General features: G+C 43.3%; 1 protein-coding gene across 1 annotated transcript in view; it reads right to left on the reverse strand.

Moving 5' to 3' along the window:
- Positions 1 to 22,244, reverse strand: part of PARD3 (par-3 family cell polarity regulator) — a 699,053-nt gene that overhangs the window by 383,314 nt on the left and 293,495 nt on the right. The window contains 4 exon segments of the mRNA XM_044295563.1: positions 690 to 878; positions 14,369 to 14,410; positions 16,588 to 16,716; positions 20,028 to 20,167. Coding sequence (XP_044151498.1) covers positions 690 to 878; positions 14,369 to 14,410; positions 16,588 to 16,716; positions 20,028 to 20,167 — 500 coding nt within the window.

Consider the following 22,244-nt stretch of genomic DNA (forward strand, 5'->3'; position numbering starts at 1 on the left):
TCTTGGACTATAATCAGATGCTGTGGCTTTTTCCCAATTGCTTTGGATATTGTATATGAATACTGTAAAACTGTGATCATGCTCTTCAGCTGAATAAGTAAATGCATTTTAAATGAAGCCGTTGGTGTGTCTTGTCTATGGAATTTCCTAAAGATATGCCACCAATGCTTGAGACGACAAAATCCCTTAACGGATTCATTTGCTTAACATACATTGTCATGAAAATGGTTGTCTCTTTAAGACAACTTATCCCCTACCCACAGGCTACAGGATAATGTCTGATTGGCAGTCCGAATGTGGCGGCCCATGCTCCCCCGTTTCAATGAAGTTGGTGACGCGTGCGCTCTGCCACTCCATTCAGCACTATGGGACTGCTGGAGATAGCCAAGTACAAGCGCTCTACTATCTCCATCAGTCCCATACTGTTGGATGGAGAGGTGGTCACATCTCTAACAGAGCTCACAAGATAGTTTGTCTTAATGAAGAACCTCGCCGGAGGTAGCTACATCGTTCAGTACATTAGTATTCAAATGAAGGGATGACCATGTAAATGTAGTTTTATGGCTTCACCAGCTCCGATGTTCTAAATTTTACAATAGAATTTGATCTAAAGCCACAAGTTGACGATAGAGGAGAACTGATGAACTAATTACTATTAACAGGTAACATGTTGGCCTTTGATCGCTTACTTTGGACGCTGCTCCACCATTGATGATCGCCTTTACAAAAATGCCTAGGTCGGCATGGTTCTCTTTTGATCGGTTGCCCTTCACGCTAACACCGAGACCTGCGGATCCGGAATCATTCAGTGGAATTTCAAATGTTAGGAATTCTCTTGTCCCATCAGGCGTGAGAACAAGATCGTCTTCTTCTGGTTTCTAGGACGGTAAGAAAATGAAGAGAGTAGAAAATGTAAGCCAATTACTAAGCCTGACGCGATTAAAAGGGGCGCATTCACACGGTGCAATCAAACTGTGGTTTCTGCAGCAATGCTGATCACCAAGCCTTCATTCTATCATGATGCTTTTGATGCCGATTTTTAAGCCAATGCAAAGAAAGGAATGTAAAGGTAGGGGGCACATATATATATATATATATATATATATATATACACACACACACACACACACACATATATATACATACATACATACATACACATATACACTAAACTAGACTATGTCCAGAAGTTAACCAGAGAAAGCTAATACCTAACGTTTAATGAGTATCAAATTAGAAAGCTGCGTTACACACAAGAACAATACATGCAACCTAGACTGATAGACAGCGACCCAACCAGGGCCAAAACAACAATAGGATGGTACCTCATTTGCAACACAACAAGAAAAGGAATGGTCTCACCAATCAGTAGATGCTGATGGAATGGGTTCTCCAGGGGATTTTCAAGGCACCCCGATTAGGTCACAGGTGGTCTAGAGCCACTGGATATGGTGGGCAGAAGTACCATCCAATAAAGAGATGCCGAACTGTATTGGCTGTAGTGTAGATAGAGGGCAGGAGCTGCTTGCCCTGAATGACTCTGTCCAGGGATGGGGTCTAGCAAGTTCCACCTACCTACACAGAGCACTCGCCCCGAAAGGGGCGACCCCGTCTGGATACCTGTCCCTGTACTCAGGCGGAATCCCTAAAAAGCCCTTACACAAATGAGCTCCCGACGTGCCTCGTTTCGTTCAACATGAACTCATCAGGGAAGAAATGCAAAATTGGTGCCCTCAGGTAGCCAGACTTGTATTCCCCACCTGAGGGCACCACTTTTTCCAGGGCCATAATTTAATCCTAGCCTGTTCACCCACTGGTGAGCTTAGGTTTAGGCCCCCAGGTTAGGCCAGTCCAGGACACCATTACAGACTGAGCCTTAGGAAGTTATTTATAGTAAAACATCTTTTTTGTTTTGATGCCACCATAGGCACTATTGCCCACTTGTCTACCTAGTGGTACATTTGCCTTAGGACCATTATATACCTATGCGTCTTAACTTCAACTTTGTCGTACCCCATTTTTGCTCTGCCCGATTTTACATTACTCCCCTGATGAGTTCATGTTGAACGAAACGAGGCACGTCGGGAGCTATTTGTGTAAGGGCTTTTTAGGGATTCCGCCTGGGTACAGGGACAGGTATCCGAACGGGGTCGCCCCTTTCAGGGAGATTGCTCTGTGTGGGTACGTAGGGCATGCTAGACCCCATCCCTGGACAGGGTCATTCAGGATGAGCAGCTCCTGACCTCTATCTACACTACAGCCAATACAGTTCGGCATCTCTTTATTGGATGGTACTTCTGCCCACCATATCCAGTGGCTCTAGACCACCTGTGACCTAATCGGGGTGCCTTGAAAATCCCCTGGAGAACCCATTCCATCAGCATCTACTGATTGGTGAGACCATTCCTTTTCTTGTTGTGTTGCAAATGAGGTACCATCCTATTGTTGTTTTGGCCCTGGTTGGGTCGCTGTCTATCAGTCTAGGTTGCATGTATTGTTCTTGTGTGTAACGCAGCTTTCTAATTTGATACTCATTAAACGTTAGGTTTTAGCTTTCTCTGTTCCCTTCTGGGAATAGTCTAGTTTCATTTTATTTAATCCACTTATAAGATTAGCTTCAAAAACTGCATTTAAATTGTAAGTGAGAATGAACCCTAACACGCAAGATGATCTGTCCCCTCTCCTGACATCCATTTTAGGAGCTACATGCATCCCCATGTAATAACAATTCTGGAGCATCTATTCTTATGACTGTATTGTGCCGTTATTTATTCTTTATATAGCAGTCTGCAATAAAGATCCAGAATAGTGTTACCTGTTGGGGTGTGTCCCTGCACAGCCTGACAACAGGGGTGCACCTAGGCTTTCTGCTGCCTGAGGCGAAAACTGAAACGCCCACTTTCAGCCCATGGCCCTTCTTGCCCCTACCTAGTGCTGCCTGAGTCGATCGCCTCACCTGGCCTCATTGGTGGTGCACCCCTGCCTGACACTATCTGCCAGTGTCAGACTGTGCAGGGGCACACCCCCAACTGGTAACACCATTCTGGATCTTCACTGCAGACTGCTGGCAATTCATTCATGACTTCTATTAGGAATAATAAAGGAGCAGCACAATATAGAGTCATAACCATAGATGCTCCAGAATTGTTATTACATGGGGAATGCACGTACCGTAGTTACTAAGACAGACATGTCAGTAGAGGTGGCGGGCCCTTTTAAATACATGATTTAACATTGCCTCTAAATAAGTAGTAAAAATTAAAATAATAACTTAAAATAATAAAAAAAAGAAAAAAAAAACCTGACAGATGGTGATTATTCACGTAAGAGTACAGGGCGCCCAAAGGATACATAAATGATATTAACCAGGGGCAGCACTAATGAAAGGTGTTCACACGTTGTCTCATGTAAACTTTAGGCAGAAAACACGGGTTCCAAGTTTGCAGTAATTGATCAATTACTAAATCACACATTTCAAGAAAAGGGGAATTCATAATGTAAATGTGAAATTCCCTATTTACCCTTCCTGAGAAGGTGAGAAGTTATTAAAGAACTGCGAAGTGCAAAAAAAAAAAAAAACGAGTACATGTCCCTACTGATTACAGACATGCGTTCACAAGATCCTAGCAGTAGTATGGCCTCAGGCTTAGGGCCCGATTACCAAACATAGGCTATATAAACAGTTTTACATTGTTTAATGTGCACTATATAAAATATATTTTTATATATTTTATATAAAAATTCTGGTAGATCTTTTGACTAATTTTCTTCTTTTGTTTACAGTTTTGTTTTTTTCATTTTTGTTATTTTCTCTCAGTTTTTGTAGTGGCATTCTGCTTCTACACGTTTCTCTTGGAAAATATTTCTCTGAAGATATCAGAAAGAAGAACACAATGCACACACTGCAGGACATAGCAATCTTGCACAAACTGCACAGACTTCAAGAAGCAAAACCTCAAAAGCTTCTAAATTTCCATACATTTCTCAGACGGCAGTGATACGACTTCTATGGGGGGATTTATCATGAGGGGAATATTTGAAGTCAGTTTTGCTTGAGTCAGAGCTGTAAGTGTCCCTCGTATCACTACTAGGGGTGACTGACTGTTAAATGCTTTGGCTCCCTAGATCATCACACCAGCAGTTGGGGCAGTGTGTCCGTCCACAGCAAAGGAGCTCATCACCAGGCCCCAAAACTCAAACCTGACCGTTATGGGATCCCAATAGGACTTGGATTCAACACTAAAGGTGACACGGTTCCAGTCCACAGCAGTCCAGGCTTCTAGTCCACAACACCACTGCAAACAAAGGCAACAGTGGCAGGACACTTAATGGGCGCCATGATAGGTAATTTTTTTCTGCTAAGCACCTGGAAAATGCCCAGGCATAGACAAGGGTGTGTAATGAAGGGTTCACCTGTGTCTAGATAGTGGACAACAAAACTGCTCCTCATACTTGTTGGCAGACTAAATGATGTTCTCCACTGATGGTCTGTCTGGGCTGTCCGAAGTCTGTTCTCCAGGTGAGCGTGCCTTCCTGTAACCACTGCTCCTAACACCTAACAGCTGGCAAGTAATTGGTCAAAAGGACCGTCCTGCTTCTCTCCATCCAATGATGCGCCCCCTCTTAAAGCCTGTCAACTGGGCAAAATGTTTTTGAGTGCATCGCAGAGGCATATCTAGCAGTCAATGATCTGTAACCAAGAGGTACACTACCCAAAAGTAGCCTCTGAAAGCCTTTTTTATAGAGCAGCGGTAGAAGTACTTTTACGCCCTCTTGTGGCAAGACCCAATGTCTAATCTTACCAAACCTGTAACTATTTACATAGAAATGTCAGATTACTGCAAAACTATCTGGGGCATAATTTTATTTTGGCAATAAGTGTATATTATGGAATTGATCACATTTTAGAGAACGTTTTCTAAGGTGGACATTCACTTTTAGGCTCGTTACGTGTTTTGAAGATCCACACAAAACACGGACACCTGCAATGTGCGATCCGCAATGTGCGGACTGCACATCGCCGGCACTAATAGAACATACCTATCCTTGACCGAAATTGCGGACAAGAATAGGACATGTTATATTTTTTTTCGGGAATGTAAATGCGGACTCGGAAGTGCAGGTCCGCATTTCCGGAGCCGGGCCGCACGAAAGAAATAAATGGGTCCAAAATGCGGAACGGAATAGCGGATGTGTGAATGGAGCCTTAGACTACCTGCACAAGTTGAATTACTGCTGTGGAAATTTTCTGCACAAATTATGCAATAAATGATCAGGGAAAACTGAAGTGGCAAATCTCCACCAAATTGTGCAGATTTTCCTTCAGACAAAAGAAAGAACACTTCCCTCTGACAGCAGCCCCCTGTCTCCTTTCCGGGTGTCTGTACAACCCTGCCTCCTTTGATGATGTCTTGTCCTGTGTGGCCACAGCAGCAGGAGGCTGGATTGTACAGACACACCAGCATGAGAGTCGGCAAGAGAACCAAGTTATCACCACGGGAGGTGAGCACTTTTTTTTTTTTTTTTTAAAAATTTTATTTTTTTTTTTATACTTGTGACTTTTGAAGTGAACCCACAGCACATCCATCATAAAATCAGTGTCGGCAATTATTCCTTTGGACAATGCAGAAAATAACTGCCCCCAAGAAGTCAGTGTGAATACTATGCTTACAATCTGCTCTGGATCGACGATATAAAAGGACATGCTGCAGAGTTAAAGGGGTTTTCCATGAAAACCCAAACAGCCCTTGTAAACAGTCTAAAATAACAAAAGAATCCATACTCACCCCTCTTCCCCGCACTTCTTCCAGTGTTGCGCTCCGGTCCTCCTGGTGCTGACACCATCTTCCTGGCTGCAGTGGTGATGTTCCATACACATAGGTCACCATGCAGCCAGTCACTGGCCTCAGCAGTGACGTTTCATTCTAGGTCAATAATTGGCTGCAGCGGAGAATAGGAAAACCCAAACAAAAGCGCAGTGCAGGAAGAATCAAAGGAGAAGAGCGAGCGAGTAACAACGATTCTTGTATTGTTTTAGACTATTTACAGGGGCTGCCTGAGTTTATATTCAACTGAAACAAAACCGTAAAAGATCCGCTCTGCAGATTAATTTGGGTCTGGAAAAATTCTACACTGTGCAAATGAAATGTAAAAAATATTTCATTACTTTGTGGATTTCCGCACAATAATTTGCACGGAAAAAGCTTTATGTACAGGCTTTATGTACAGTCACTAATCCAGTAATCAAGAAGAGAAAAAAAAAATCAAAAAGATCATTAAATAAATTATTATTAGTAAATGGGTACGAGAAACTTACACAATTTGTTCATCTTCTCGTATAAATGTATGTGACTCACTGTGTACATGTCACTTCATAGTTAAGACAAAATGGTTTTAAGACAAAATGGTTTTAAGGTGAGACTTGAAAAATGAAGTTGATGAGTACGGGCAGCTCCGCCAGCAACCTGCGTCCTATCTCGCTCCCCGTCAGTCAAGGAGAAAATCCTCCCACCCCCAACCGGTTATCTCCACAACTTCCTACTCACATATTCATCACCCATTCTAGCCATTCGGTCTTTCCTATGTTTCATTCAAAACATTGACTTGACACAAAGGTCATTGAAAATGACTTCAGCTGATTGAAGCTGCTCATGTATATAATTTCTAATAAAAAACTGATGAATGATAAAATATGTTGAATATTTTTCCTTTAATATCAGGCTTAATATGAAGGTGACAGTGCAGCGGGTTACATTCTATACGCTCATGCATTTATATGCAAATGTGGGGGGGAAATGATTGATTGGCAACTACAATAAAATATAAAACTAGCGTCTATACTCCAATATTGTCAAATTAAAAGCATAAAAAGTTTTTTTTTATTTTTATTTTTACAACCAAGATCTAATCTACATATAAGAAGTATGTTTTATACTTTACACGTTGTCCTGTGTCGGAGGCTCTGTTAGGGACCTCTTTCATTGATTCCTTCAAAATTATACAAAATAGACAAAATTTTGTTCCCCAGAAAGGCGGACACCATAACGGAAAACCAATGTATACCATTATAGTCAATGGGGTCTGTCAGGCACCATTGGTGTCAGTCATATAAAAGATCCGGTATCGCCATTACTGTTTTTCTGCTCCTATCATGGAAAAGGAAACCAGTCCAGGTGTGAACGTAGCTTGAGAACATACTGTAGATACAGTACTAAGAGTCAAGGCCCGCCACAGTCCAGCTCAGCAGGCTGGACTGTGGCGGGCCTTGCATCACACTGCTGAGCTGGACTGTGGCGGTCCTTGCATCACACTGCTGAGCTGGACTGTGGCGGGCCTTGCATCACACTGCTGAGCTGGACTGTGGCGGGCCTTGCATCACACTGCTGAGCTGGACTGTGGCGGGCCTTGCATCACACTGCTGAGCTGGACTGTGGCGGGCCTTGTATCACACCGCCACAGTCCAGCTCAGCAGTGTGATACAAGGCAGTGTGATACAAGGCCCGCCACAGTCCAGCTCAGCAGTGTGATACAAGGCCCGCCACAGTCCAGCTCAGCAGTGTGATACAAGGCCCGCCACAGTCCAGCTCAGCAGTGTGATACAAGGCCCGCCACAGTCCAGCTCAGCAGTGTGATACAAGCCCGCCACAGTCCAGCTCTGCAGTGTGATACAAGGCCCGCCACAGTCCAGTCAGCAGTGTGATACAAGGCCCGCCACAGTCCAGCTCAGCAGTGTGATACAAGGCCCGCCACAGTCCAGCTCAGCAGTGTGATACAAGGCCCGCCACAGTCCAGCTCAGCAGGTGTGATACAAGGCCCGCCACAGTCTAGCTCAGCAGTGTGATACAAGGCCCGCCACAGTCCAGCTCAGCAGTGTGATACAAGGCCCGCCACAGTCCAGCTCAGCGATACAACCATGCCATAAGTGTACTTTTTGAACTTGGCTTAAATGTCATAAAATGCACCACTGATGAGGAGGAACTTTGTGTATATGTAAGGCACCATGCACATGGCGGGGCTGCACAGATGCATACAGTCACTGCAGTTACGTATTATACACATGTATGCACGCCATGTGTTGTCTTAAAGGGGAATTCCCATCTGGACATTTTTTGCAGATCCATAGGACCTTTGGTATCCACTCTAATTTCGAGAACAGACCCACATCTCTTAGTGCCATGAAGAGAGAGTAGGTCGCACATGGTTCTCTCAATTCACTAGTATGGGACTAACGAATATAGCTGAGTAAGCGTGCGCAGCTATTTAGAAATCCATTTGAGATGCTCTACATGATGCTGTGTTAGGGGTTATCTACCCTAAGAAGTAATGCAATGTAGCATGTCATCAATAATTTTCTACCAGGATTTAACAAAAAAATAATATTGTTTTCCTGTGTATGAAGTTGGAGAAATAAAGTAAGTACGGCTCCACAGAGCCGTGTGGGTGCCCTACTACGACTATGTACGCCTCAGAGGTTAGATGGAGCTATGATACAGTTATGTGTCCGAGGTCTTACCATAAAAAAATGTAAAAAAAAAAAAACTGTAATTTGGCCAATGTCTAGAAATGCTGATGATTCTTTACATACATTTCAAAACAAAAAAAGGAAAGTCAATTAAACTGTCATTAAGAGAAAAAAATGCAATGTGTCAGTCCTCTGACTTCCGGAAGACTGGTAGGACGCACTAAATTCTGATTATTGCAGACACATTATAGAGGAAATATTTTAAATCCCTCCACATGCCAGCTAGCGCTTATTGAACCCTATTTGCACGTATACACTGAAGTTCATTATTCCCATTATCTAAGCTATTACACCACATCTGGCGGGGATTGTTTTATGCTATTTGGCCGCAGCTGTGAAATATCACTTGCCAAACATAATTGTATTTTCAAGACCATTTCTAAAGTTTAATTTGCCTCCTACTTTAACAGAAAATGTGTCTTTGCTTGAGAGTCATTTTGAAGACAATTGCTCCTCCTAGAGAGGGAGTTACCTGTACACACTTACACCTTTGCACGACGTATGTTAGTTCTCGCTTTCATGGGAAGTTCAACTGATGGGCTATCGTTCCTTTGGATGCCAATCACAAATCTTTATTGATCCAAGTGTGTTTGGAGCTCTGTATGGTACAGCAGCTGAGATGCAGTACTAGGAACAGCCACATTGTTAGGCCTGACCCTTCATTCTGATGATCATGGGGGTTCTGACTTCAGTCACTAATACATTGGTGAACATTACTAAAGGTTCCCATAACACCTTCATTATCTGTCCACCAAACGCTCGTTCAGCCCACAGCTATTCTTCCTGGTTCTCCCACACACAGGCACGCTCAGCCCGGCCAAGCTTACATGTGTCCTCAGTGAGCAGAGGTAAGTCGCTGCAAGACACTTCTGGTGGTGAGTCACCTGCCTTGAGACCAAAAGGATCGGGCACTAAACTTCAACATGCTTCTATCCCCGACATCATCTGCCAGCATAGAGTTGGCATATGCCCATACACACTGGATAGTGATATGATTTTTACAATGTATATGGGCACCAGTAGGATAAGCCATCAGTTAAAACTCCCAGGAAACTCCTTAAGTTGAGGATGACCTAACAACCACCAGATGACCAAAGATATGAAAAAACTTTAAAGGGCATCTGTTGCAGCCTATGACACTGGCTGACCTGTTACATGTGCACTTGGCAGCTGAAGGCATCTGTGTTGGTCCCATGTTCATATGTGCCCGCATTGCTGAGAAAAAGGTTTTAAAGATTTACTATATGCAAATGAGCCAGTAGGAGCAATGGGGGCATTGCTGTTACACCTAGAGGATTTGCTCTCTTTGCAACAGTGTAATGACAACGCCCCTGTTGCTCAAATAGGCTCATTTGCATATAGTAAAACATATTTTTTCTCAGCAATGTGGGCACATATGAACATGGGACCAACACAGATGCCTTCAGCTGCCAAGTGCCCATGTAACAGGTCAGCCAGTGTCATAGGGACAAATCTGCTGACGGATGGCCTTTAAATTACTGAAGCTATGCTATACATTAGAATGTTTTCTATACCACACATGGGTTGTCTCAGTGCCGGCCACTGCTGTTCTGTGGGTCTCTACCCCAGCATAAGACAACCTACTAATTTGCCAGAAAACACTGACGTGTCTGAGATATGAGATGCTGGAACCCCAAGCCTCAGGTACATCACTAGACTAAGGAAATTCAGTCCAAAACAAAGAGCTAGATTTCATACATAGAAGCAATTCAGACTGCACTGAACTACTTGCATACGGAAAAAACTCTTCAATGGTAAACTTCTGCCATAAAGACTTACAAGCTTAGCCCGACACTTCAAAGATAAGTCTGAGTTCAATTTCAATGTGCACTTAAAAAAAAAAAAAAAAGATGAACCTGATGGGTATTTTCAAAGAAATAAAGTTTATAGCATGTGATTTTCATCCTTTAGGAATATCAAAGCAATGCGAAAAGGGAATTAAATAACCACTTCCATATGTCTTATTATTTGGCTGTCTTCGGATAAGTCACTAGGTGTCTGCTTTAATAATGTATCCCACGTACGGTCACGATCTCGCTCCTCTGGCCCGCTGCGGGGACGGAACAGAATCAACATCCTGTACAGGCTCAAACAATAGCCAGAAAGTGGATGCAACATCAAGCGTGAGCGCGGTATTTTCATAAGACAGTATTAGCTAATTAAAATGGCACAAGCCGAGGCTCCTGCAGCTTCAGGGACGTTCTGCAGACAGACAATTGTTCATTTCAAATCAGTTTTCATTCCCCCCAAGAAGGCATTTCCCCTTAAGAGATGTGGAGATACGGTTACCAGTGATATATTATTTTATTGACTTTGGAAATTGAAAATAAATGAAATTACCATTTACCCGTAAAGCAACCGATCTCAAATGTCTTTTACAAACTTTGTCTTTCCCATCCTTTCATCCCTGGTGAGTTACCATGTGTGATGGGTGAGGAAGTCTTAACTTACAGAGAAAACATCTTCAGGGGCGAGAGCCCGGAATTCCCAGGACAAACCAAAAATCTCTGCTTTCAGGAAAGTTATCTGTTTTTAGAGAACAGAAATTGTCTACGACGGACAGCATCAGGTATATAATGGCAGCCAGAGACCTGGACTACAGGAAAGCCTACAGACAGATTTTACTGGACGTACTGAAGAATCGTACAACTTCCAGGTCACATGGAGCCATGTCAGGGCACACAAAAACTTCTATGGGGCTCTGCTGTACCCCTATATACCTCCGATGTCGCATACAATTTCTCTACTGATTTCATATGAATAGCATCACTGCTCTACCAGATGCCATATTATGGAGGCTTTCTCCGTGGAGCTTTGTTCTAAAAGAAGAATGACCTCATAATATGGCACCATATGAAACCATAGGTCAGGGATGGCCAACCTGAGGCTCTCCAGCTGTTGCAAAACTACAACTACCAGCATGCCCGCACTGCCTACAGCTTTCAGCCTACAGCATGGCATGGTGGGAGTTGCAGTTTTAAAACAGCTGGAGAGCCACAGGTTGGTCATCCCTGCCATAGGTGAATCCATGTGAAGCTCTACAGACCTTGAAAAGCACTTTGCCATTTGCATGAGGTCTAACAGCCCTTTTTGCTTAGGGTGAGACAGTTAGGCCTCATGCACACGACCGTTGTTTTGGTCCGCATCCGAGCCGCAGTTTTTGCGGCTCGGATGCGGACCCATTCACTTCAATGGGGCCGCAAAAGATGCGGACAGCACTCCGTGTGCTGTCCACATCCGTTGCTCCGTTCTGTACGTTTTGCGGACAAGAATAGGCATTTCTACAATGGGCCACCCGTTCTGTTCCGCAAATTGCGGAAGGAACACGGGCGGCTTCTGTTTTTTGCGGATCCGTGGTTTGCGGACCGCAAAAAATGGAACGGTCGTGTGCATGAGGCCTTAACAGGAATGAACCATTGGGTCCTTACGATCATTCCTCCCTCATACAGATTCATTGTTTGCTAGCAGCACATGCCCGTTTACACAGGACAATACTAACAAATTATTATTTTACGACTTCTCCCCGCTGTTCCAGGTCTAAATTAGTGGGCGGGAAAGGGGAATCTGTCTTACATTTAGAAGTAGCACTGGATGCACCGAAAGTATAGAGAGGCCAGCGCCTCTTCATAACTTTGGCTGATCCACCACCAGTGATTTATTAAGATCAAACGTCAGTCTTAATAAATGTGCCTGATAATTATTTGCAGGCGGCAGATCGTGGTGTCTAATAACGATCTGCCGCCCACAAACCACTATACAGCATGGGGACAAGCGATGGCATAGGGATCGCCTCTCCCCATACTGTGGAGGAGATCACTGCATGTAATAGCAGAGGTCTCCTCCGCTAGCGAGCAGGCGATTGCCAGGGCGGAACGTTTCCCTCCTGACAATCGTCTGCCACATCGAGTTGTGTAAAACTGCCTAGAACGCGTTTTTCCGTTACCTGCCCCGATCCTTGGCTCATGTGCATGGGCCTTTACTATGGAGCTCCATACTCTTGATTTCCAGAAATAATTTTTATATTGTGATTGCTATAAGGTAAATGATGTGAATCGGGAATGAACAACAGATGGTCTGACAAATTCCAATCAGCCTAGAAACATGAAAACCTGAACCACAGACAGTTTACATGTTAGGACAGACTCTGGTCCAATGTAAACTATAACCATACGTGATATTTGGCCCATGTAAATGAGATAACAGCCATCTTTTGGAAAAACTTTTACACAATTCTTTGGCCAAAAATACTAAATTGTTAACTCTCAATTCTTATTGGTGATTTGATAATTGAAGGAGATAAAGTATTCTTTAGACACTTAAAGGGGTTGTCTGGGTTCAGAGCTGAACCCGGACATACCTCAATCTTCACCCGTTCGGCCCCCTGATATGAGCATCAGAGCAGGCGGTATCGCTCAGGGCAAGGGCGATTTCTTGTTTACAATGGCACACGGCTCGGCGGAGGCTTTCACCCAGCAGTGCTCCCAGTGACGCCACAGGCTATGATTGGCGGGCTTTAGCATTTTCCTAGCCATTTTACAGGTGCCGGCAACATCGCGGGGATCACTTCTAGATGGAAGCTTCCGCCTAGCAGTCCCCATGGAGAGCCTGGTACGTCACCGGATCTCCTAAAAATGCCATGCATTGGAGCATGAAATGATCAAAACTGGCATAAAGAAAAAATTTATTAGTTGCCCAAAGCATTTTTCAGAGCTCCTTTGGAAAATGAAAAGCGGAATCTGACTGGTTGCTATGGGCAACTAATCCACTTCTCCTTTACACCAATTTTGATAAATCTCCTCCACAGAGTGCGCTTGCACTGTAGAAACGGGTTTGTCCAAATCCCCGCTCTTTTGCAAAGACTAAAATTAATCTGAGTAAAGTTTAAACAGCTCACCATTGGTCCTAACATTGTGAAAATCATTTGTCTACTTAAAGGGTCAATGAGCTTTCACAAAACTTTCGATACGTCGTAGCTATATTTAAAAGGTTTTTACTGAGGGGGTCCGAGTGCGGAAACTGCCACTGATCCCCAGAACAAGGAAAGGGAAGTGGTAGTATAGCGCGTTCTCCCTCCTCTCTGCAGGCGACGGAAGCGAGACAGACTCCAGAGAAAACTTATATTCTGTTTCCTGCAGTGAGGAGATCGAGTGAGCTATGTGAACGCTCTACCCTCCTCGTTTAATCGACCAGTCGGGGGGTCTGGATGCTGACTAAGGCTACTTTCACACTGGCGTTTTGGTTTCTGTTTGTGAGATCTCAGGGCTCTCGACAGCGGTCCAAAACTGATCAGTTTTGCCCTAATGCATTCTGAATGGAAAAGGATCCGCTCAGAATGCATCAGTTTGCCTCCGTTCAGTCTCCATTCCGCTTTGGAGGCTGCCTGCAGCGTTTTGGTGTCCGTCTGACCAAACAGACAAACGGATCCGTCCTGGCACACAATGTAAATCAATGGGGACGGATCAGTTTTCTTTGAAACAATCTGGCACAATTGAAAACTGATCCGTCCTCTATTGACTTTCAATGGTGTTCAAGATGGATCCGTCTTGGCTATGTTAAATATAATACAAATGAGCCCATTCTGAACGGATGCAGACTGTTGTATTATCTGAACGGATCCGTCTTGGCTACATTAAAGATAATACAAATGGGTCCGTTCTGAACGGTTGTATTATCTGAACGGATACGTCTGTGCAGATCCATGACGGACCCGCACCAAACGCGAGTGTGAAAGTAGCCCAAGACATATCAAACATTTGGTGAAAGCTTAGTGACACTTTAATATTACTATTTTACTGTCAAATGTATCTACTAAAGTTATTGTCTTACCGGTTCTCTTGTATTCGTCGGGACAGGATTTGATTCAGGAGTCTTAACAAAAAAACAAAACAAAACAAAAAAAAGTTAAATGTAATAATTATGGTACAATATTTGAAAACCATTTCAGAAATATTGCATAGTCCATTTATGTATCTATATTAAAGTTTACAGATTTGTTACATTTTCCCCTATTCATATCAAGCTTAATTAGGTAATGGGGTACAAATTAAGCTCTGAGGCCCAAATGGACCATGCAGGATATTACAGAATGAACCCCATTTCTCAGCAGTCGCTCGGTAAGTGAAAACATTACCGCACACAATAAATTCCTGATTAACTCCTTAGTAAAGGCAAAAGCTGAAATTAATCAAATGCACATAATTGAAGGCCTCTGAATATTTAGCAAGGATAATTAGTCATTTATCCCTAAAAAATTAATAAATCTAGAATAGCTGCACCATCTGGGCATGGCATGAACATCATGCTAGCGTAGAGAATAACGACAGCGCGGCCATGTGACTGGTTGTCGCTGACAACAGCTCAAATACAGTTGTCACAGCTTGTGCATGGATAAATGATATTCAAAACTCCAGCTGTACTGTGAATGAGAAGTTCATCTGCTCCACACACAATACAAGCAGCAGTTCTCCCAATCTTCGGTCAACACAAGTCATACTGAGGAAGAGCGGTGCAGACGGAGACTTCCAACACTGCGAAGGCAAAGCAGAAAGCTGTTGGAAATCAGCTTTAATGAGACTATCAAAGGTCAGTCGCCTCCATACTCCTCGCATTATTACAAGGAAAATGGGAAATCTAACAATGGAACATTACAAAGCATTACGCAGGTGCTGATAAAAATGTCTTTAGGAAGCTTTCACGCTGCTTTCTTTTTGCAGCCGTCGGAGGTTTATATCTGAGAGTTTCCATATGTATACCTCCGACGCATGCCACTGTGCTCCTTCCTACAGAAAAAAGTCATACCGAAGTACACTAGTCTGACAGAAGCCAAAAAAGAACTGTTTGTCCCACAAGCAGGGCTTAAAGGGGTTTTTCCATCTCAGAAAATGAGGTCATATCGCTAGGATATGCATCCATTGTTTAATAGGTGCATAATGAAGCCGGCAAAATGAAGGTGGGTGCACCATAGAGTGCTGGCTGGGCAATTTCCATCGGCCCCAGAGAGAAGTAAATGGAAGCAGTGGCCACGCAAGCGCGGTACCCTCTCATTCATTTCTATGGGGATTCCGAGAATAGCCGAGCACGCTGATTGTCTATATTTGGTGGGCCAACAGGAACGCTTGGTGGTGGCCACTAGCTTCGGTTATCGGCTGCGTTTACGAGATAGGTGCGGGTCCCAGAGGTGCATCCTAGTGATATGCCCCAATTGTCTGAGATGGAAATACCTCTTTAACATGGAGTTTGCTACGGCAGGCCTGGAAGCTTCAACAAGGCCCCAGACTGCCATAGCAACTGATTAAAAGCCCTAGATATGTCCGTAGGGCATCCAGTTGAAAGAAAGAGGGCACCCCCTAACTAGTCAGATATCCCAGTCAATACTGACTGCAGCATTTCAGGGGTTAAATGACTGGGATTCGGAGATAGCTGGTTACTACGGACAGGTATCAGCTATATTACGCAGCCAGCACTCACTGAGTATGGAGTAAGCTCAATTTGTGAGCCTGCTCTATACTTCCTCTGCATGCAAATTACAAACATATATGTCTTTCTACGTTAAAGGGTTATACCCATTCTCAGACATTGGTGGCTGTATCACTAGAACATGAAACCAATGTCAGATGAGGTGTGGGTCCCACCTCTGGAACCTGCTCATATCTCCAGAACGCGGCCCGCCAGTTCCACAAAACTGAATGGAGAGCACTGTGCATGCACAGCCATTTCTCCATTTATTTCTATGGGACTGCTGGAATTGGTTAAGCCAGCTATTTTCACAACACCCACAGCAGTGTGCTCTCCTTAATTTTGGGGGCTGGATCTGGAGGTAGGAGTGGGTCCTAGAAGTGGGACCCGCAGCTGTCGGACACTGGTGATATGACATTAATGTTTGAGATGATACAACGTCTTTGGAAAAAAAAAAGAAAGAAAAAACGACTTTTCGTCAATATGACAATTCATTGAAAAATAAAATCAGAGAACCTCATTGGATGTTATGGACAACAGAGAAAATGTCCCTCAGACAGATTAAATAATGTGGTGAATTATATTCATACCAGCTCACGTGGTTGGAAACTTTCATCTTGTCGGAGGACTAGGAGATTCACACAGCCTCCCATTTTCGTGCTCCTCAGTAATGATACAACTTCTTCTTGGGTCTTTCCGGTCAAGTCTACACCATTCACCTTTAAGACAATTAGAAGCAAAGTCAGCAAGACTCTCAATAATCACTTATAATCTCCTGAGTCCTGAAGAGACCAAATCTCCCAAGCATGTACCTATAAGCCAGAGGACTTGCTATGGGACCCAGAGGTTGAGGGGGCCCTATCAGGTGCAAGAACCTTGAACTTTTTTGTGGGGAATAACAATATGACAGCTTTTTGTTATAATGTGGATTTCCTGATATATTGTGATATTATACATATGCACTAAGAGGTGGGGGCCCCATGACTTATAGATAACCCTGCTCCAAGTAGCAAAATATTACAACAAAACCCTAATTTTATAAATAGGCAATGCACTATGGTAAAAACATACAAAATTGAATTAAAAACATTTGTAGATTATACAATGTGCTATATTAAAATATATAAAACAAAATACACACTGTATTTTTCGCCCCATAAGACGCACTCCCCTCCCCCCATCAAACTGGGGGTAAAATCCCCCTGCATCTTATGGGGCGAATACTAATGAGCGCTCGTTAGTACCGGAGGACCAGGAAGCGGTGAAGTCTCTGTGTTCACAGCTTCCTGGTCCTCGGCTGAGGGCTGCAGGCTGCATAAATGAAGCTGGGGGCAGCATACATGAGGCTGGGGGCTGATCTGAGGTATGGGGGTTTGATCTGAGGTTTGATTGAGGGTCTTATTAACATTGGGGGTCTGATGAAAAATATTTTTTTCCTATTGTCCTTCTCTACAACCTAGAGGGCCGGTGCGTCTTCTAGGGTGAAAAATATGGTATTTATGCATACATATAATATATTAAATTTAATATATTAATATATTAAAAACATAATTATATATATACATATTTATATATATATATATACACATATTTATATATAAATAAGAGGGGGAGAGAGAGAGATTATACAATATGCTATCTTAAAAACATATATTAGAATAAAAATGAATATATTTATATATCTATAGATTATACAATATTAGTGCTATATTAAAACATATAAAACACAATACCTATATATGCATACATATATTTTTAATAGAAAATAATAATAATTTGAAGGATTGCTAGACCCATAGAATTTCCTTTTAAAATGTGGCATTTAATAAATTCCTTGACTGATTCTCCCAGATATTCCTGAAATCCCGCAGGCCACCATGAATCGCAGTCCTAATTACATTTCACAGCTGTGTTCTGAGGAGGACCGCAGTGTGAGGTCAGGCCAGGTAGTCTCTGGGTTTATATAATACCGAGCTGCTTAAGTGACTATGAAAAACCAGAAATAGCTAAGAGAAGAGGTGATGACTCCACTCAGCATGGTGATATAGTATGCCAGGGATGCTCAGCCTGCGGCTTTCCCGCTGTTGCAAAACTACAACTCCCAGCATGTCCGGACTGCCTATAGCTATCAGCCTACAGCAGGGCATGGTGGGAGTTGTAGTTTTACAACAGCTGGAGAGCCGCAGGTTGGCCATCCCTGTAGTATGCTGTCACTAGGGCTCTGTTCACATTACGTCTGTCACCTTGCTTTGCTTATTAGTGCCAGGTAGTTTTAGAAGAGACTTTTAAATCCGTTACCTTTCTTATGGTACACGGTCGCTTCAATTAGCAGAAAAAGTTGTTTGAACACATATTCATAAGGTTATTCAGAGCACAGAGAGCACTTTCCCTCACTGCACCACTTTTCCTTTCCTCTGCTCATTATAGCCCTCCTATCCCTTAGTGACTGACAGGGCAAGGGATCTGCTCTTGCCTGGCCCTATAATCTAAGGCATGCGTTCCCGTCCTGGACAGAAGTGTGCTGTGCATGCACTGAAATTCTGCTGCACGGCGCACACACAAGATTAGCGGGCCTGGCGAAAGCAGTTCTCAGAAGCATGGCCCTGGCAATTACCAAGGGATAGGAGGGCCTCCATGGAGAACATCAAGGGGAAAGAGCCAGCCCTTTGTGTGCCAAACAACTTAAGATTGAAGCAAGATACTCATAAAAAAATGCAATTATTTAAATGTCTCTGCTGGCACTTTCTGACGCTATAATTAGTTTAATAAGCAAAAACAGGTGACATAATCTTCTTAAAGGGGTTGTCCAGCTTCAACTCGTTATTTAAATATCCCTCAACCAGTGAGACTTATCAAATGAACCATACTTACCTGCTCCCCGATGCTCAGGTCTGGTACCATACTGCTGTCTTCACTACGCTTCAGTTCCCATATGTACACTTCCGGCACAGATGGAGGATCAATGACCGGCTGCACCAGCAATGTGTTCCCCAAGTGGACCAAAGTGCAGTCAAGACAGGGGTAGATGCATGGAGCTGGAACCAAGTGTCGTCGAGCAGGTAGGTATGCTTCCCATGACAGGTCCCAATGGGTGGGGTGAGTATCTACATAATGATCTGAAGTTGGACAAAGGGATGCTCAACCTGCGGCTCTTCAGCTGTTGTAAAACTACAACTCCCACCATGCCCTGCTGTAGGCTAATAGCTTTAGACTGTCTGGGCATGCTGGGAGTTGTAGTTTTGCAACAGCTGTCTATGTTGGTAGCAGAGTAGGTTGCCAACAGGCTCCAGTTAAGTTATACAAAAAATAATATACAGTTTATTTAGTTTTTTTGACCGTATAAACCATAGGAGGAAGAAGAAGAAAAAAAAAAAGTATACAGCTCCATATCAGCTCGACATAGGTAACAGTGACATACTTGGCCTCCATCAGGTAAATGGAGCTCTAAGAAGCTGTTCCCATAGTATGCCAAACACAGGCTCTTAACATGATGTGAATACAGCCTTAGAAGACCACTTCAAATTACAAGCTCAGCTCTGCTATATATTTACATGAAATAATCTGCCCCAACAATCCATCTAGTGATTAAGGACCAGTGCCGATATGGTAAATTGGCTGTGGATCAGATGAAAGGTCTAGTTCTTCCAAAAATTACAGGAAATGTGGACCACAACACAACCTAATAATAGTTCCAGTCACAGGTCAAATCATTTGGAAAGGTAAATTTAGAGGTCAGAAAAAACATCATGTGAGGAACCACTTTGCCTTAACAGTGTACATATGTTTCTACTGAGGAGAAATGTGGACAATTTTCTTTAAAGAGAAGAAGAAAGCCATTATCTTTATCATCACTGGTAGAGGCTAAATCCAACAAGCACTAAGCCAACAAGGTCAGAATAAAAACAGGTTTCAAAATATAAAAATAAACAAAATAAAAATAAACCTGACAAGTTAGGAAATATGTTTTTTTCCCCGCTCACCTGGAAACCTATAAAACAAATTATGATTAAAAATTAAGTAATAACGTTACCTCTAACAGTCTATCTGCAGCTTTCAATCTGCCATCTTGGATTGCTGCTCCTCTCGGCAGGATGTTCTTGACATAGATTGGAGCTGAACCCCCAAGAGGAACATCTCTTGATGTAATGCTGAACCCCAAGCCTTCAGCCCCTGCAATAGATAAGAAGAACCCTTATTTTTCTAATGCATAAAACATGTGGACATACGGCCAATTAGGGTATGCTGTCAACATCTGCTGTATATTCCACAGCAGAAACTACAATGGTTTCAGTGTAGCCCCACTGAACTGAACTCCCGTAATATCTGCGCCAGGAGTGGGCACACCCATTCTTAGCTCGGTCTGGAAACCCATATGTAATTACCACAATCAGTGGCCAGGTGAAGGGTGGCATGGACTCCTAAAAAGAAACTGAATCCGCACTCAAATTTGTGGCAAAAATCCACCATGTGAAAGTAGCCTTAAAGTTGTCAAACAAGAACTTTTTTACATACTGGAGGACCCTCAGAAAAATGGTGATCATCAATGAAGATGCTGCTGCTTGGGTCTTTCAACTTAGAGCAAGTGAAGACATGTTGTATAGGTGTTCAACGAACGGCATTGCTTTTTTTATACTGATATCTATCCTTAGGATAGGTCATCAATATCAGATCGGCGTGGGCACCCCCGCCGATCAGCTGTTTGAAAAGACTACAGCGCTCATACGAGTGCTGCCTTCTCTTCACCGTTTACCAGCTCGCCATTTTACCTGCAGCGTTGAGCAGGTGTAATTACAACTACTCCATCCCCATTTACATCTATGGGACAGCTCCTTCCTATTCACCTGAATAGGAAGGAGCTGTCCCATTAAAGTGAATGGAGACGGCTAAGTTGGACATCCCCTTTAAGACCCCTAGAAAACTAGTGTAAATCAAAGAAACAGTTGTCCTCACAGTCTGTCAGTCTAGATCACTGTCTACACAAACTGTCTAGTAGAAATGCTAAAGAAAACACAGGGGCTAATCTCCTGCAGATCTTTTTCATCTTCAGTTGGCCGCGGAGGGGGCGGAGCTTAGCAAGGGGTGTAACAATCTTAATTTCCGACTGCAGGAAGGGCAGAGGCAGGAAGGGCAAAGGCAGGAAGGGCAAAGGCAGGAAGGGCAAAGGCAGGAAGGGCGGGGGGGGGTACGGGGGACTACTGCTCCAGCCAGTTGTCTCATAGACCGTAAGAAGGAGGGACATTATTTTTCTATTTTAATTGTTCTAAGGCCCATTCACAATTGCACTTGAATTCCAGTAGCCTGATGATATGACCGTGTACTGCCGGACCCACACTGACTATAATGGGATTTGTTGGTGATCCGGTCGCTTTTCCGACATAAATGCCGGGTTTCGGCCGGACAAATAGCTGCATGCTTCAGTTTCTGTCTGGGTGACAGCTATGCCAGAACAGTAGGATCAGGCTACTGGATTAACAATGGTAATGTGAACGTAGCCAAAGAGACATCCATTTGGAAAGTAGGAGATAGAGAGAGGAATTGTTGGGATATTTTTTTATTTTCTGTGCATCTTCTGTGTTTAGTGTCCTTTACAAGTTTTTGACTTTGAATTTGACTCCTACCTCTCCTATCCAGCTATTTGACAAAATGTTTGACACTTAAATATATCCGAAATGTGTATTAAACCTTTCTAAATCCAGTTCTGCAAATTGCAGCACTAAATTACTGTCTGGAGTGAGAAATTCAGATTTGAAAGTGGTAAACGGAAAATGATTGTATAATCCTTTGTTGTTGGAGCCTCTCCACAGGGGTCCGGCGGAAGGGATGAGAGGCATCATACGTCCCTGCCGGCCTCCTGCTGAGTAGAGATACAAGCATGGGATTAAATTATACGCATTTAATAATATTGTGAAGGTTTTTGATATGAGTAGAAGCAATTATTACAGTTCTCAGGCTTCTATCACTCTATGAGGATGGTAGCCTCCATATGTTAAAACCCTACATTGCGGCTGGAAATTAATCCGTTTGTAGAGGACCCATGAAATTCACCCAGAGAACGTGATCGCCATTCATTTTCTGTATGTCATTTCATGTAGAAACGACCACGGGTATCTCGGGACACTGTCACATATTGACAGTTAATTGGAAAAAAACTTGAAGCCAGGATAATTAAAACTCTGTTGTGCGGCTCAGGAAACGTCTTGTTCCGGTTTGTGCTAATTGAAAGCTTTTGCACTGACGGGAGCGCGCT

This window comes from Bufo gargarizans, chromosome 5, assembly GCF_014858855.1.
Source record: "Bufo gargarizans isolate SCDJY-AF-19 chromosome 5, ASM1485885v1, whole genome shotgun sequence".
Lineage (NCBI taxonomy): Eukaryota > Metazoa > Chordata > Amphibia > Anura > Bufonidae > Bufo > Bufo gargarizans.